The sequence below is a fragment of the Physcomitrium patens genome, chromosome 19 (genome assembly GCF_059467195.1).
Source record: "Physcomitrium patens ecotype Gransden chromosome 19, ASM5946719v1, whole genome shotgun sequence".
Lineage (NCBI taxonomy): Eukaryota > Viridiplantae > Streptophyta > Bryopsida > Funariales > Funariaceae > Physcomitrium > Physcomitrium patens.
Window position 1 is genome coordinate 8505761 of NC_143428.1, and position 18294 is coordinate 8524054.

Consider the following 18294-nt stretch of genomic DNA (forward strand, 5'->3'; position numbering starts at 1 on the left):
CTATTACCTTGTATGAAATATCTTTCATTTCATCTTCAACTTCAGCAAACTCCTCATCTATGAACTTCATCAACTTCAAATTGGCCTCTAAAGGTGTTTCAATGGACTTGCATTCCTCCATGTTAAATTGTTTCAACATCTCTTCAATATACTTGCTTTGGCTCATTGTAATGGTATTATTACTACAATTTCTTACAAATTCCACTCTTAAACAATAGTGGGGCTCTCTCAAATTACTCATCTCATATTCCTTATCTAACTTTACCTTCAATTAATTCATCTTCTTCATAGTATTACTTAATATGATTAAATTATCAACATAGAGGATGATAATTAATATGAGCTTATTTGATTATGTCATATATAAGGCAAAATTAGTGTCACTCCTTACAAATCCTTCATTCATGAAGAATGTATCAATACGTTGGTACCATGCCTTGGATAATTATTTTAGTTTATATAAGGATTTCTTCAATTTACAAATAAAGTATTATTTTTATTTTTTTCAATAAATCCTTGAGGTTAATTCATGTATATATCTTCTTCCAACTTTTCATTTAAAAAAACTATCTTTACATCCATTTGATACATTTTGAAGTCTATTACTCTTTCAATTGCTATAATAATTCTAATGGTAGTGAATTTGGCTATAAGAGCAAATGTTTCATTGAAATCAATACCAACAACTTAAAAGTAGGTTTAGGCAGGTAATCTTGCTTTATATCTCACAATTTTATCCATTGCATCTTTTTTGGTTGTAAACACCTACTTACAACTAATAGAAGATTGATTTGGTAGAAATTGAATTAATTTATATGTTCTAATGTCCTTGAATGATTTGTACCCTTCTTCCATGGCCTTTTCCTACTTCATAGTATTCGTGGACTTCATTGTATGACACAAGTTTAATGAATCAAAAATAAGTATAATATTGGTAAATTCTTTATTTATTTGAAGAAAGATGTGATTCTTCTACCATTCATTATGTGTAAAAAAAAACTACAGTAGCTCAAAAATTCAAGATCCTTTCAATCTATAAAAATATAAAGCCCTCATAAAATAGGACAAAACAAACCAGAACAAAATTGAATGGAACTAAACAAAATATGACATGAAAGGCAAAACTGAGCAAACAAAAATAGAATAGAACCAATTTAAACAAAAAGATGGAGAACCAAATTTTACTAAGAGAAAAGGTCGAAAGTTATACCTGACCAAATGCCCCAAATGGCCCTAACTAGTCCTATTTATATCTTATCCTATCACCCTAGTCTTTCTAGAATGTACTTAAGTAGTAGATCCTACCTAGATAACCACCTTAAATTTCTTCTTTAAAAGAGTCTATGATAGGCCCCACTTGGATAACCGATCTAAGCATTCTTTTAAAAGGTTCGATGATGGGATCCACCTAAATAACTGTCCTAAAATCTTTTTAGAAAGTTCCATAGTGGATCCTATTTGGTCGACTAATTCAACTCCAATTCGAGAAACTTACATGGTTCTAACTATCTATATAATTATCTTTTCTATACCTTGTTATAGTTAATTCTCTTCCACTAATGCAAAATGACTTTGTTTGGCTCTAGATGGTATCTCCAAATTATCTTTTGGCAATGGGTGAGGTTTTGTGCAATTTTTCATATTTCATCATGAATGGGAATAACCTTCTTAAAGAACTTTGTACTGAAGTTATGGACGTCCACTACCACAACAAAGATAGCAATGCTCCAAAATATTGTCCACTTCATATTCTTATTGGTCATCAATTACAATTGGTGGTGGTGGTTGGTATTGATCCATAAAGCACTTTGGCTTGATATAAAATTCTTTTAATTGTAAAATATAGAAGACTTGATGGATCCAAATATGTGGCAAAAGTTCGAGGTGGTATACAACATCAAATATCACTACAAAAATATAGAAAGGTCCAAGTTACCAAGGTGTTAAATTACGAATTTGGCTTAATGTAGCAAATAGCAAGTTGGCATTGGAGAGTAACACCTGATCACCCTCCCAAAAGGTCTTGTATTGCCAATGGTTATCCATACATTATTTTTATCAATTCTGTGCAGTAAGAAGGTAATGCTATGCCTCTTATAAGACTATTATAAGCCATTGTATAAATTCCTCTATTATCAAGTTATTGGTGTTGATGGAACAATAGAGAGTTGTTGACATAATTGGATGTTGACCGATATGAAAGAAAAATAGTGAATGATTGGTACTTGCTTAAATATCATTATTATAAGTAAATTCCAAATGTATCAAATATTCATCTCAATCATTATAATGAACCATCAAAAATATCCATAGTATATCTTCAAAAGTTTGATTTGTACACTTTGTTTGCCCATCTATTTGAGGAGAGAAGGATATAGATATGGCAAGTCATGTGCCTAGTAGCTTGAACAAGGCTTGCCAAAAACTTCCCATAAAGAGTGGATCTCAATCTGAAATGATGACATGAAGTAATCCATGGTAACAAAAGATGGTTTCAAAGAAGATTTGTATAAGCATTAAGGCATCAATATCCAAGTACACTGCAGCCAAGTGAAGTTGCTTCAAGAGTCAATCCACAAAGACAACAACCATGGTATGATTATGAGGCATCTGCGACAAACATATAATGAGATCTATAGTCACTTGTTTTCAACATTTCGTAGATAGCGAAATTGACTACAATAGTCTAAAAGATGTTGCATTGCATGCTTTGTTACTTTGACATGATTTGTAAGAATGTATAAAGGCTCAAACATCACAATCTAAACCTATCCAAAATCATATCTTTGAGATCCGTTCTATGATCTTCTTTTATTCCAAATGTCTAGATATTGAGATGTCATGTCTGTCTTGAAGTGTGCATATCTAGAATTTAGTATTATTAGATACATAAATTTGCTTCTTGAAATAGAATAAGCCATCTCCAATAGTATAATCTTGATATTATATATTGTCACATTTTAGCTGATCACTACCCATCTTAAAATAAGCAACCTATTGCATAGCTTTTTTTCTTTCTACATATTTATTAGATCTAAAATAATACTACTAATAGTAGCAACTTTTGTCTTATCTTCTAATTTGTCCTTCAAGCTTGGTCTCCATGATAAACTATCTCATACAATATGTTGTCGCCCTTATTTGTGCTTAAGATAGATATCAAAAGCTACAATTTTTCATGTCAACGATGATGTTGTAATTTTATGTTTTCAAGATGCAAATCATGTAGCAAGGATCAATGGCCATTCCCAACAACCACTGGTTTTTCCAATAGATAGTGTCACCACACCTTTGTAGCATGTACAATCTCTAATTGCTCTCAATGATATGTAGAGTAATTCTGCTATATTCTCCTAAACTTGCATGATTTATATGCCACATGTTGAAGGCCCCTATCAAAGTCTTGTTGAAGGCCCATACCAAAGTCTCATTGAAGGATTACTCGAATAGCGAAGTCGAAAGCATCAATGTCAAGTGTACAAGAGAGATTATAATCATACGATTACAATATTGGAATAATAATGAGTTCTTCCTTCAACTTATCAAAGGCATTTTGCTGCTTTAATTTTCATTCAAGTGGAGCACCTTTTTCCAATCAGTTTATCAATGAAGTAGCAGTATGAGTAAATCACTGAACAAATTGGCGATAGTATCTAGCAAGGCCTAAAAATGAGCAAGCTTTAAAAGCATATTTGAGGGTTGGCAAATCCTCCATTGCTTTTATCTTATCTTGTTCCATACACATACCTTTGAAGGACACTACGTACTCCAAAAAAGTGACTTTTGACTTCCAAAGTTCATATTTTGATTGCTTGTAATGAAAGTGACTATCTTATAGCTGACGCAACACTTCACGTAGGTGTTACTCATGCTCTTAAGGGTTTCTACTATATACGAGGATATCATTAATGAAGATGACTATATACTTATCCAAAAGGTCTCAAAATAATCTATTCATATGATTCATGAAAGAGGCTGGAACATTGGTAAGACCAAAGGATAAAACCAGCCATTCAAAATGTCCATAGCACATATAAAATGTCGTCTTTTTGACATCCTCTCTTTCAATAGGTATTTGCCAATATTTGATCCAAAGATTCGATTTACTAAAGATGGTTGTACCTCGAAGTTGGTCAAGATGATCATCCATGTGTAGAAGTGGATATGCATTTTTAATAGTTTACTTATTGAAACTTTGATAGTCAATACAAAGGTGAAGTATATTATCTTTCTTAAGTACAAAGTGTATAGGTACTCTTCATAGTAATATGCTTTATCAATTGAGGCCTTTTTCCAAAAGTTCATCCAATGTCTTCCGTAGTTCCTCAAGTTCTTTTGGTATTAGGTGATAAATTGCTTCACTTTTAGTTTGATTCCAAGTAATAGTTCTATTTGAAAGGAAGCACCTCAATTAAGAGGTATGCTACTAGGTAGGTTGGTTGGAAAAATATCTTCATATTCTCATATGAATTGTTCTGCCCGTTCTACTCCTTTGGCCGTCTTTCCCACCACTTACAAGAGATTTAGAACCACCATATATACTAGTTGCTCATAATGTAATTACTTCTTTTTAAAGGTTGTTTCTATAAATAAGTCTTTGATTAGAAGTTGTCTTTCTTCTTCACTTAATATGGAGGTGCAAAGAATTACCTTGCACCCTCCATCTTTAAAAGATATTGTCTATGCTTCCTAATTAATTTTTATCATTAATATAAAAACTTGATTTCTACAAAATATATATATTAATTTCTTCTAATGAAGCCATAAATACTTTTAAGAATAAATTCAAATTATAAGAGAATTGTGAATATTTTTTTATTAAATTTATAAATAATAAAAAAAACATTTTTAGATAGAAAAATTCCTATAAATCCAACTTGAATAAATCCATTGTGGTATTGGAAATGATGCAACTTTAAATACAACTTAATTTGTTGTAGAAATCTTTAAAATTTTGATTATACTAATTCTTGCCTCTCTTATGCTTATAAAAGCAAGACTTTTTGAATTTAGTTGTGAGACTAATTTACTTACTTTCTTCAATTGAACAATTTTTTGGCATAGATTTTGAATATCTTCCATAGATATAGAAATAGTACTTCCATGATTAGTATTGGTAATGCTTGAAATTTCTACCCTAAATGTCTTGACAAACTCATGAAGATCTATGATAGTTAGAAATATATTCTCACTTTATAAAGTATAGCATCTATTATTATTTCTTCTATTTTAAGCAACTTAATAAATTCAAAAGTCAAATTAAAAGAGGATAATCTGTAACTTCTAATATCAAATAAAAATTTCTATAAATAAGGGTGATTTGCTCTCTTTAAAAAAAATCAATGTTAGAAAATTAAAGTGTTAGTTTAAAGATTTGTAATTTATAATCTTCAAAAAAAAATAATAAAAGTGGAATAATTTACTCTCTTTTAAAAAAAACAAAAAAAAAACGAGTTAGCACTCTTATCAAATTATAAAGGATATGAATCAAAATAAGAAGAATCTTAAAACACTCTTATGTGACTCAAAAAGAAAAAATATTTAATCCAAAAGTAATATAATATTAAGACTAGAATGGCTATTATCAAAGATATTAAAGAGTGTAGACTCTTGAAACTAGACTAAGAATAAGAAAGGCTTTGACAAGAATGAAGAAGGCTTCATTGTTGCATCTACATATATTATTTAACTAAGAGCTATATAGTAGACCTCCAACATGTATCTAAATTGTGACACATATGTCTTAACTTGCAAGATAAGTTTTCTAAATGTGCGCCACATAGTTGATTTGTTCTACAAGCTATCAACATGTGTGATAGAAGGCTAACTTGTGGATCATGTTTCTAACCTACATGGTGTACATGTAAAATCAAAGTCATGTCTCTAAAGCTTTTGGAAGCTTTTCTAGAAGATATAATGAATGAATTAATCTACTTTTATTTATTTCTATCTAATCATATAAATAATTATTAGAGTAAATATGTATATCTATGATAAATGAAATATATATATATATATATATATATATATATATATATATGTATATATATATATATTATTCTAATCATCTTAAATAAAATAGTTGATATTACAAGATAAAAATTATAATAAGTTTTGAACTTCTAAATATCTTAAAATAGATTATTATATAGTAAAAAGAATAAAAAATGATAAAAATCAAAATTTCAATTTTTTAGTGAGGTTGATATATAGTATAGGAGACAAACTCTTAATTTCTTCAATAATGAGGTTGAGTAATTAATATATACTATAACAAAAAGATTCAAATTCAAAAATATCTTAAGCAAGGTTGTTGTGTAGTATAAAAATACAAATAAAATTAAAATTAAATTTTTTTTGACATAATTATGATAAGAATTGAATCCTATTTTTTAAAACAACATAAATGTATATTTCATTGATAAAAGTGGTTATAAGAAAGAAAATTTGAAATCTCTTAAATAAATTAGATACATAATATATATAAAAAGTAGTAATAGAAGATAAACTCCTAAATTTCTTAAGCAAAGTAGTTATATAATATAAAGATAAAGTAGCAATATGAGTTGAATTTTCAAATCTTCTTAGTATAGTGGTTGTATAGTATAATGGAAAAAGTAAATCAAGAATTATACTTCTTAATTTATTAATAAAATGGTTATAAATAATATGAAAAAAATTAGAATTAAGTTTATAAAATTTACATATAAAGTAGATATAAATACTAAGAAAAAAAAAAAAAAAAAAAAAAACTTTAGAAATCAATTCTCTAAACTTCTTATGCATAGCAATTGTATAATATAGAAAAAAATAGTCAAAAAAAACTTTTAAAGGTCTTATGTATATATAATAATAGGAAAAAATAATAAGAATTATTATATTATTTTATTAAATAATTAGTTTTATAGTATAAAAAAATTGGCCATTGAATTTAAAGTTCTAATCTTTTAAGCAAGGTAGTTTTATAGTATAGAAAGAGAATTAAAACTTAAATTAAAATTTCAACCTCTTAAAAAAGATGACTATGTATTATATGAAAAAAGTACGAATAAAAATCAAACTTCAAAACTTCTTTAGTAGAGTTTGTTTTGAATATGTAAAAAAATAAATAAATCAAAATCAAAGATCAAATGCCAAATAAAAATCAAAAATTAAAAACCAAATCAAATCAAATTTTTAAATCTCTTAAGTAGATAAGCTAAATAAAACAAGAATAAAGTAACAATTAGAACTGAACTTCTAAACCTTGTAAGTTACATCTAAAATTAATACAATTAAATATATGTTGGCACATTTTTTTTGTATCACTTATAATAACTTGAAATACTTACTAAATATATTTAATAGTATTAATTTTTTATAATATATATATATATATATGATTTATATTTTTAGAATGGTATAAAAATACCAATTTGCAATTAATATTCTAGTACATAATTATTTTAGATTATTGTGTTTTGATTGAATAAAACTTTGTGAGCTTTAATTACAAGATGTAAACAAATATTGAATATTAATCTAAATCCTATTAACTATAGTGTTTAAAAAGTTTAACAAATATTATTATTATTATTATTATTTTATATTAATATATAATTTATATATCAATTATTTTTCGTTTTAAAAATTATATCACAAATGAATTTTATATAATATAACTTAAAATGTAATAAATATATATGTATGTATATATATATATATATATATATTTGAAAACATATACATATACTTACATTCACTTAAATTTATATACTCTAAATATTGTAATGGATATAGTAAATAATGTTTTATAGATGTTTTTTAAAATCAACTAAATTTTATATTTATAATAAATTTTAAAATATAAAAATATAAACTAAGCTTATTAAAATAAAATAAAATTTATACAATTTATAATTTACAAAGGTATATATATAAGGATGCATAGCATATGAAGGAGTCCATGCAATAAAAAATATGTGTGTACTTAGTGTCTCCTAAAATATATTATGTATATCATATATAATGGTATATTTAAGCAATTGTATTATTGGATGATGACAATAAGAAAATAAATTCAAGAAAACTTCATTTATAAAAAGCTATCTATCTCAAATGCTTTAATTAAAAATTCCATTAAATAAACCAAAAGCATTCGAGTCAACTCAAATAAACTAAGATTAAAATTTAAAAGATATAAATGCGTAGAAATGTATTATCTTAAGCAAATTAAATAAAGAAAAAATAAAATAATTCATATATATTAAAATAAAGCACAACAATTAATAGAATATAGTATATATTTTAATAATTTTGTAGAAAAAGTGTTAGTGGTGAATTAAACTTCTTTGTATATTAAATGAAAAATCTATGGATTGTCATGATATTTTATGTAACGGTTTTTTGAAATTTTATATCACTATTTTAATATATATATATATATATATATATATATATATATATATATAGCAAATACCAAATGTAATACCTATATTAAATGAACCATATCAAAAAATTAATCACAAATCTTAGATGCAAAATATCATATTCTATATAAAATAAGTTTACTATAAGCATGTTAAATGGATTTTTTGGTTTTTTAACTCAGGTGAGAATTAATCTCTGTGATTTGTTAAAGCCAAAAACAAGTAATTTACAAATTTTACATGCATCAACTTTTTTCTTTTGCAATTTTTTAAAAAATTGTTTGTTTTTTTCTTCATCTATTTTATCTCTCATTACAATCTCATATTGATTCAAATCTCTTGAAGTAAGATTGGAAGTTTTGTTTTTTACTTCATATATATATATATATAGAGAGAGAGAGAGAGAGAGAGAGATATAATATTAGGCTATTACTTATGAGATAAAATACACTGATTATAAAGTTAAAAATCCAATACAAAAATCACAACTCTTGCACAACTCATAGCACAGAATAACTCAGTGTCTTAGAATAAAAAAATTCATCAAGATACATGATTTAGAAAGGCATTGTACAGGTGGTCTTCAAATTTACTTGGAGTTTGAAGTTCAGTAATATGCAATTTGAATACATGTTCCAATAATTTTATGTTATTCTAGTTGCTTAAGCATGTCAGGTAGTTACACAAATAAAAAATAAAAAATAAAATCTAACTCCTTACAATGATAAAAGACGTTAAAATATACGTGAGTTTCACAAATGGCAATAAATAGAAAAAGTGGCTGTTCCTGTAAACCGAGCAAAGTTTTGGTTTTATGCTATTCTCCTCTACATTAACCATTATAGAAATGAAGTATTCAATTATGAAACAACGCAATTTATGTTTTATTGGTACATTGTTTATTAAATTAGAAGCAACAATTTCCAAAATACCTGGACAAAGGACTGCATCTGAACTTCCGGTACATCGAACGGATATGATCCGGGTGCATGGGACACCCTGCACACGGTAAGGAGGTTAACCTTACCGGGCATAGTTTCTGAGACGGGTATACCGGCGCCCATATACCTGTTTATACAGGATCTACTGACCTAGGTAGGGTATCATGGGTCCACAGGTGATGGATGCCTCAGACCCGGGCCGGAACTGGTAGTCCAGAGCAAGGACTTGGGCGGGGATGTAGAACATTTGTCCCTTGCAAGGGCGAGACGCACTCCTCACGCGAAGGTTCACGCATTGCTCTTCGCAGATGCACGGCAGTTCAATCGCCAGACCTTGTCACAGCCGCCATGAATGGATTCACGGCGTCCTCGTCTTTGCGACGACCCCCCGCATGCGCCATTTGGTGGAGTGTGGAGCTTGCCCGAGCTCCGTGAGCGGGCGGAAGGAGGTCCATGGGGGGAGGTGCAGCCAATTTAGAGTGGAGTTGAATGTGGTAGAGTTTGAAGATAGGGTTTGATAGAGCCAGGAAGTGGGCTTAGGTAAGTTTTTTGGGGACTGCTACTGGGGTCCTCTTGTAGGACGGAGTTTTAGAGGATCGGAGAGTTTCAGGTGCGTTGAAAGTGATGATCAGTAGTGCGAGCGGGGCGCCCGCCGCTGCCGGGGCCCCGGTTGCTACTGCTGCTGGTTCCGATGATGCGCCATTGCCCGCGCTTGAGTGGAAATTCTCTCAGGTTTTTGGAGAGCGCGCCATCGGAGAAGAAGTGCAAGAAGGTCTGTGGCTTGATCGCCTTTTGTTCGTAGTTTAGAGGGTCCTAGAGAATTACATACTTCATGGTGAAGCGTTTGGTTTCTCTTGTTTTTGTTTAGTCCTTGTGAGGCTCTATTGCTGTTTGGGTTAGTAGTGGTGAGTTTTGTTTTGGTTGAGATTCGCGGATCCTCTTCAAGAATTTGAGCTTATAAACTCTCTCCTTATGAAGTTTTTATATATATATATATATATATATATATATATATATATATATATATATATATGAAGTGGTGCCCGGTGCTTGCTTAGGCCCATTCTTCGACACCGATTAGGAATTTTTCAGAGAATGTGTGTCTTTGACGGGCGGATTTGGATATCAGCTTCTGAAATTTACTCATTACCCTGATACAAGCGGATGTTCTCTTTCATGTGCTGCATTACTAGCGCTTTTTGACCAGATGATTATTCCTCAGCTCCTTCTTTACATCTTCCGTTGCATTTTTACCTGCAAACAAGGGTTTGGCACTACTATCTAGCTGATATGATACAAAAATACTAAACAATTCGATATTTACTTATTTGCAGCCGAGGTTTAATAATGGGTTGTGTCTGAAGGGGAAATGGCACTTCTAGAAAAAATGAAACGTTAGGGTTGCTGAAGTATCCCAATGTGGCATTTCAGTCCACTGCGTCTACTCTCTTGTATAATTCCTTGCTGAGCATGGAAATTTTCGGGTTTTCAGCGAGCTTCGAGTGCATTGTCGAACCCTATTGTTCTACGACGCATTTTCTGATTGCTATCTGTGTATTCGCTAATGTGATGTTGAGCTTGGATGGATCCAGTTATTAGCATTAATCTCACCAGTTTAATTATGGGTGTTTCTTTGTTTATTAGCACCTCATAAACTTTTTAGTACTGTGGATTTGTTTCATTTTCAAAGTTTAAGAGATCTCTTCAGAAAGTTTTTGCTACGTTGTTTCAGGTGCAGATTATGAGTTATAGAGTATGATTCTTCAAGAAGTATCCTTTTAGCTAGGGTTTCTTAGTTGAGGGGATTTGCTACAGTTTTGTAATTATGTTACGTATCTTAGTTTGTTGTTTTAAAGACTCGCTATTTCAATACTTAACGTGGTTTCGGTGGATAGCAAAGGCTGCTGGTTGTTGATGGAATTTTGATTTTTTGTGCATGTTGAGCATCTCCTGGGGTATCTTTGGGCGAAGGAAGAGTTACACGTGGAATTAGTGCCGATCATTTTGGTAGCTGTATAGTAGTGAAGGGTTTTGATCGTCGAGTTTATTTCATCTGGGAGATGGGTATTCATATGTCGTCAATCTCTGAACCCCAAATTGATCCATTTTGATGAATGCAGTTGACATTATCTCGGCCATTGAGTTCGATAAAACTGGAGAGCATTTGGCAACTGGAGACCGAGGTGGACGAGTTGTTCTCTTTGAGAGAACGGATGGCAGAGATGTACGTTCTGTTTCATGTCGTTGTTCTTAATCCATGCTGGTACCTGTTCTTAGTGTCCAGTGATATGTTTATCTAGTGCATACTATCTGTGCTGGCGTCAGGCTTCTGACTTATTTTCATGGAGACAAACCATTACCTCAAAATATGTCCTGATCTCCTTTAGGTGACGTTATCTTTTTACCTTGCTCAACTTGGAGAAAATAAAAGTGTTTCTGAGTAGATTATGTGTCATCTTAATCCTGTCAAGTATTGCTGATGCATTTTAGCAATCTTTTTGATCAATGACCGAAGTATGTGTATTGATCGTCCGTGACTGCTGAAAAATTACGATGGCTTCTTTTACGATAACTTTTGCAGTTTGTCGTGCTTGGTGGTTCCGTGCACCAAGTGTTGCTTGATTGAAGCTCGTAATAGGAATGCTGTTGTGAGTGTAGTATGTCGGTGTCATCAATATTTTTTTCATTTTTAGTCCGTGATTTAAAAAAATAAAAACAATTATTAATACTTTATAGTTGTATTGCAGATTTTGTTCCAACCTTAGAGATTGTTAATAAGTTTGAAATTTTTATCTTTCTCTGCAAGTGGTTAAGGGCACGATGCTTCAGATGGAATCTCTGCTAACTTATTATGCGAGTATTGTGTTCCTCTTTCAAGTTATGATCTGCAGTTGTGGTGGCGTCTGTTTTATTTCTGAATATCGTTGTCTCTGGATTTTGTTTACCTTTTGCGAGTCTCCTGTTGATGTTTTCTCTGTAACAATTCATTCTTATGCAAATACTAAGCTTGTCTCGTTTATGGTCGTCTTTGCAGCAAAGGACACGAAGAGAGTTAGAAAGGGCTGATTTTGTGGGTCCAAGACATCCAGAATATCGATACTCAACTGAGTTTCAAAGTCACGAGCCAGAGGTAATTCTATTGGTTATATATTCAAATTGTTTATTGTTTATTGCTGATTGTTTAAATTGATCATCAGTATCTTCAATATCGTGCTAATATATCGACATCCAACGTTCTAAGACACCGAGCAATATAACCTTGTTTGGGATAGAAATTCTGTTGCTCCGTTAACTGATGCTGTAGGATGATTGGATACCGAGGGATTGTTCTGAGATACAGTATGGCGTTGATTTTGTTGCACTTCGTTTCCAGTTCTATCTTACTGATGCCTGCTTTTTTGAATATGTTTGGTTATGCAGTTTGATTATTTGAAGAGTTTGGAAATAGAGGAGAAGATCAATAAAATTAGGTGGTGCCAGACTGCTAATGCTGCTCAGTTCCTACTTTCTACAAATGACAAAACTATTAAATTGTGGAAGGTACTCGCAGCTTAAGTGATTGAAGCTCCACTTTATTTCTTTATGATTATGATCCTCACGCCTTTGCCGTATTGAAATTCCGTAACTTTGTACCTCAATAGCTATAACAGGTTTTCTCATTGAAATGCATCCCAAAGTGGCCCTTTTAAGGTTTGAATGCGATCGTCTAGTTTTGAACATGAAAATGCTGCAGAAATGAAACATCTTCTGTATCATTGTTCAGCTACGCTACCTGACATTAAAATACACTTAGGACATGGTGGTGCATGTTTTGTTCATCACTCTTTTTACTGTTAACAGTGGCTAGTGAGTTACCTGGGGTGGTGGTTTGGATGAGATTCTTGGTTAATTGTATTTAAAACTGCTCTGGAATATTATCTTGTGTTACTTACTGAAAGAGCTTAATACTGCAGGTGACTGAAAAGAAACTGAAACAAGTGAAGAGTCTGAATCTGGATTCTGGAGCCATTCAAAGGAACGGAAATGCAATGGCAAATAGCATGGTTCTTAACACTAAGGGTTTTGCACCACGCTTGTCGATGAATGGAGTAGCTGTGAATCGACCCATACCTTTCATTAGCCCCGATTTCGCATTTCCTCCCGGGGGTTTCCCGTCACTTCATCTTCCCGCGGTAGTTGTACTAGTCTCATGCTTTCGATTTTTTCCTTCACGTTTCTCTTTTTTGCTTCATGCTCAACTGATATTTGATTCAGTCAGTAATTTTGAAACTTTGTGAGCCTTATGGCCATCTTCGCGATTGTTGCAAAGCAACTGGTTTTAATGCGGTAGTGCTTTACTTGTGAGCTGCAGTTGTGGAGCAACGAGACGGCATTAGTCGCCAGGTGTAGAAAAGTCTACGCTAATGCTCATGCGTATCACATCAATTCCATATCTAACAACAGGTACTTTTGACATGGAACATTTCTTTGCTGATCTTAAATGTTTGAATATTTTCAATATGATGGAATTGTTTATTTTTTTTGCTAACCACGTTTTTAGGTTGCAGGAACACCTTACTGTTGTTGAAGTTAGGGTGGGTCTTTTAGGGACATTAGTGACTTTACATCTACTTCTATTGTGGATATTGATTTTGAGACTATCAGTTGAAAATACCTTGAAGCGACGAGGTCTGTAGGGACTTGTTTTCCATGTATGTTGTCTGAGTTTTTAATTGCTCCCGAATCGTATGGTTAGGTTATAGTTTTTATGTGGTTGGATTAGTATTTACTTTCCAAGATGTGAGCATATTGTCATGTGCAACTCTTCAAACGTTTGGAATCTAATAGAGAATCCTTGCTGTTCATGTGCAGTGATTGTGAGACATTCATCTCTGCAGACGATTTGAGGATAAATTTGTGGAACATTGAAGTTAATGATCAAAGTTTCAACATTGTTGACATTAAACCAACCAACATGGAAGATCTCACAGGTACTGCTTCTTGGTTTTCAGTTCTTCGACTCACCCCGCTCCAACGCCATCACCTCTACATGCACCCTGTATATTCAAACGTGATATGTTGTTTTCTGTTGATCAGTGAGGATAAATGATTTGGAACTTCATGTCAATTGGCATTCAAAATGAGGCAAGTAATGATATGAGGGTTTTGTGTTGGCCTTGGTTGAGCAGAGGTGATAACGTCTGCAGAGTTTCATCCTAATCATTGCAATATTTTAGCATACAGTAGCAGCAAGGGATCTATTCGACTCATTGATATGCGCCAATCAGCCTTGTGTGACCGACACTCGAAATTGTACGTTCCCTTTTTTCTTCTTTCCATGGCATGGCTATTACGCACCTCATTCCTTTATTTAAGTGCCCCATCATAAAGAATAGTTCTTGACTTATGACATTTCAGTGTGACTCTTAACTTGTACGGTTCAGCATGGGCACTGTAATGATATATTACTAGGATGATTTAGAATTTTTCTGTATCCAGAATGATCTTACCAAGTTTGCAAGTACTTAAGGGACAGTCGTATTGTTAATGAGAATTCAGGTTTGAGGAGACTGAGCCTCCTGGAGCTAGGTCGTTTTTCACAGAGATTATTGCTTCAATTTCTGATATCAAGTTTGCAAGAGGTGGCCGGTACATTCTGAGTAGGGACTACATGACTCTCAAGGTTAGTTTGATACTCGATATTCGTAATTGCGAAAATTGATTATCACTGCTGGAATTGAAGCTTGTCTAGAGAATGTTTAAATGGAGAATGTTGGTGAACCTTATAAGTATGTTCGAGGATAATTTCAAAAAATCCAACTTTTAATTGTGTTCTGTTGGTCAGAAAGTTGTCATAGCTTTTATATCTGCTAGTTTGTTAAGATAAATTAATGTTTCCCAAAGTAACGACTTTTTCTGCCTGAGAATGATATGGCCAGAAGAAGTTGATGTAGTCCTCAGCTCATGCATGTTTCATGGACAAGGTCTGAGTAGAGACTTTATCCAGCTTCGTTCTAGCTTGCATGTGAGTACTACTGTGGTTACTGAACCGAGTGCTAAGCTTATGTCAAGTACCAGTACCTCACATCTGAGTCTCTTAAAAGACGATGAATTCGTAAATTGAGGGTCAAAGCAGGACTGAGTCATGTCATTATTATCAGAACTGCAGTACTTTCCATCAAATACCAGTGCTCATCAGTTGTTTGTTTGTGTCTCTCAGCTGTGGGACGTCAACATGGAATCTGTCCCCGTGGCTACGTTCAAAGTTCACGAGCATTTGCGACCAAAGGTAATCTTGGCAATCGTCTTCTAGTTGTGGAATAGTCTTTTTAAATTGTGGTTCAGCATGATGCTTTTACTGGGTCTTGAGTTTTTCTATTCTGAGAGTATACTGCAAATCTTATTCGTGTTATTTTTATCTGGTATTATTGGCTTGGTATTCAAGATCCGCAGGTGCTGGGAATGTACTAATATAAGTTGTTTTGTATCGTTTGCAGCTTTACGATTTATACGAAAATGACTCTATTTTCGACAAGTTTGAGTGTTGTCTTAGTGGCGATGGCATGCGTGTAGCTACTGGTTCCTACAGGTATTGTGTTAGCTACACAGTTTGATGGATTCAAGTCCTTGAATGAAGTGAATGAAACATACATGACAGGACTTTTTTTGCGTTGTATCACAGTATTCTTGTATGCTATGTTTTATGGAGGAGTATGACTGAAGTATTCTCTGTGTCGCAGCAACTTGTTTCGGGTGTTCGGGGCAACCTCTGGAAGTGAAGAGGCGTCTACGTTGGAAGCCAGCAAGACTCCAAACAGGTATTTTGCCTTCCCGCTAAGTAAAGCTGTATTTTTTAAGATGGTTAGCAGTGTCGGTTGCTGGTTTCAATCTGATTCTAATTTTTATTTTCCCATCGAGAAAATGGATGATGTTCTAAATGAATGTGGCAATGCTTCTAAAGGCGAGTTATGGCGACCCCCTCAAAACCTGGAAGTCGACTTGCCAATCTTGCACGAGGACGGCGTGATAATCGTCGGGGTTAGTTTTGATTATATCCCCTGCGTTTGTGTACCATTGTTTGTCAACTATCTATGCAAGGCATTTATTAATTACTTCTTTATCACTTCGTAGGAGGTTAGCTGCCAATACTATACTGGATTTGTGGAAGTTATGCTTATGCAAGTTCTAATTCTTTTGCCTATTTGTGCCGTTGGAGAGTCCAATTGCGAATTTAGTGTCTTAGGTATGCTGTTACTGGAGTTTCGAATTAAGAACTTTTCTAGTTTGAATGCTTTATCCTGCAAATCACAAATGGGTCCTTTCTAATGTCAATAAACTTCGATAAATTTCTTATCTTTCTGTACAGGTAGTGAAAACCCAGGTCCAGACCTGAATGGCGGAGTGCATGACTTTACATCAAAGCTTCTACACTTAGCATGGCATCCAGCAGCCAATTTAATCGCGTGTGCTGCATCCAACAGCTTGTATATGTACTACGCTTAAGGTTACTTGTTTGTTCAGTAAAATTTTCTGCCCACTTATGTTTGGCTTAAATTTGTTGCCATTTGTGCTTCACCTTGTGTTCATCGTTCTTGTGAGGGAGTTCATATCCAATTACTTTTGGATTATCTTACCCGAAACTGGGATAGAATATGCAAGGTTCCTGTAATTACACAGATGAATCAAAGAAGATGATTACAGATTGCTCTTGGGTGTAAGTATGTTGGAGGACTCGACACTTTTAAAACCTGCTGCCAACATTACGTACCAAAATGGCTTGCTTTGAATAATTTCCGAATCTTAACACATGATTGATATTTCATTTTAGCTAACGCTTGTTCCGTGATGGAAAACATTGATCAACTTTTCTATTTCTATGCAAATCTCAAAAGTTTTTGCTTGTGATAGGTAATTTGCGTCCCCAGTACTTTGAATAAATCATCAACTCAAAGTTCGTATTGAGTTTTTCTTTGGTGAACCTATACCATTGGGATGCAATTAAATTTTGAGGAGAGGTCTTTGCCAAGTGTAGGCATTTCTTCAGTCCCCTACCTGCTTGGTCGAAGAAAGGCACGTTATCAATGGCTTCTCTGTTTTGTGTACATGTGAATCACCGTGATTATCTTCGGGAACTTCTTTGTCGGAGAAAATGTGGTACCTGAGCCATAAGTATAGAGTTGGAAAAGTTCATTGTAAGTACCGAATTATATTATGCACGTATTGGATATCCTAAAGTTTAGACATACTTCTGATTCATATGGATGAAATCTTTTATTTACGGATTACAAACCAAACAATTTTTAATTAACAAAAAAGAAACACTTGTGCACATGTCTCTTATTATCCAATCAAAAAAATTCAAAATTAACATCATTAAATAGTTGCTTGTGTATATCAACATTTTTTCACTTGATGTTGAAATGAATTACTAATTATTCTAATATTTTGTAGAATTTGAGAATGTGTACTTTTCAATATAAGATGGAATTTCTAGGTGGACACCCCCTTTTACTGTGGGCATTTCCATGTCATACGCCCTCGCACAGTGAAAATGTTATTTATACTAGAAAGTTTTAAAGCAAACTTACAGTAAAAGACTATATAAAATTAAGAAGCTTTTTTGAAGTGAATTATAGTCACACAAACATATGAAGTTTTATTAAGGTTAATGAATTGTACATTCATATATATATATAAATATATATATATAAAAGAAAAATTGTACAAAACCATCATACACTCAACTTTTATTATAAATTTGGTTGTAAATTACACTAAATTTTTCAGCATTTTAGCATAAATAATGATTTTATTTAATGTGTGCAAGGGTGCGTGGCAGAAGGGTTCCCAGGCAGCAAAAAAAGAAATATCTACCTAGTAATTCCCAAAATTAATTGCTAAAAGCTACTTGAAACATATTATAACATTCAACATTGAATTTCCAAATCTGAAGTTCGCATCATGTA

The 18294-nt window shown here is 32.6% G+C and overlaps 1 protein-coding gene and 1 long non-coding RNA gene across 3 annotated transcripts; one reads left to right on the plus strand and one right to left on the minus strand.

Annotated features, from left to right (window-relative positions):
- Window positions 1-9595: 9595 nt before the first annotated feature.
- On the plus strand, window positions 9596-16882 carry LOC112295956 (serine/threonine protein phosphatase 2A 55 kDa regulatory subunit B beta isoform). Of its 2 annotated transcripts, none has more exons than XM_024547999.3 (14): window positions 9596-10121; window positions 11470-11573; window positions 12384-12479; window positions 12770-12889; window positions 13303-13524; window positions 13701-13792; window positions 14201-14319; window positions 14518-14641; window positions 14888-15011; window positions 15549-15617; window positions 15826-15917; window positions 16069-16146; window positions 16290-16366; window positions 16695-16882. In XM_024547999.3, the coding sequence occupies exons 1-14, from the start codon at window positions 9974-9976 to the stop codon at window positions 16829-16831; spliced, it is 1602 nt and encodes a 533-aa protein (XP_024403767.1). In that variant the 5' UTR covers window positions 9596-9973; the 3' UTR covers window positions 16832-16882. The 2 variants fall into 2 exon arrangements, with proteins under 2 accessions (XP_024403767.1, XP_024403768.1); XM_024548000.3 differs by having other exon boundaries at window positions 13303-13521.
- A 466-nt stretch (window positions 16883-17348) lies between these two features.
- LOC141046525 (uncharacterized) lies at window positions 17349-18278 on the minus strand. The gene is made up of 3 exons (XR_012219599.1): window positions 18203-18278; window positions 17797-17839; window positions 17349-17486 (listed from the first exon to the last, which is right to left on the minus strand). It is a non-coding gene; the product is annotated as an uncharacterized LOC141046525 (long non-coding RNA).
- Between the last annotated feature and the right edge of the window lie 16 nt (window positions 18279-18294).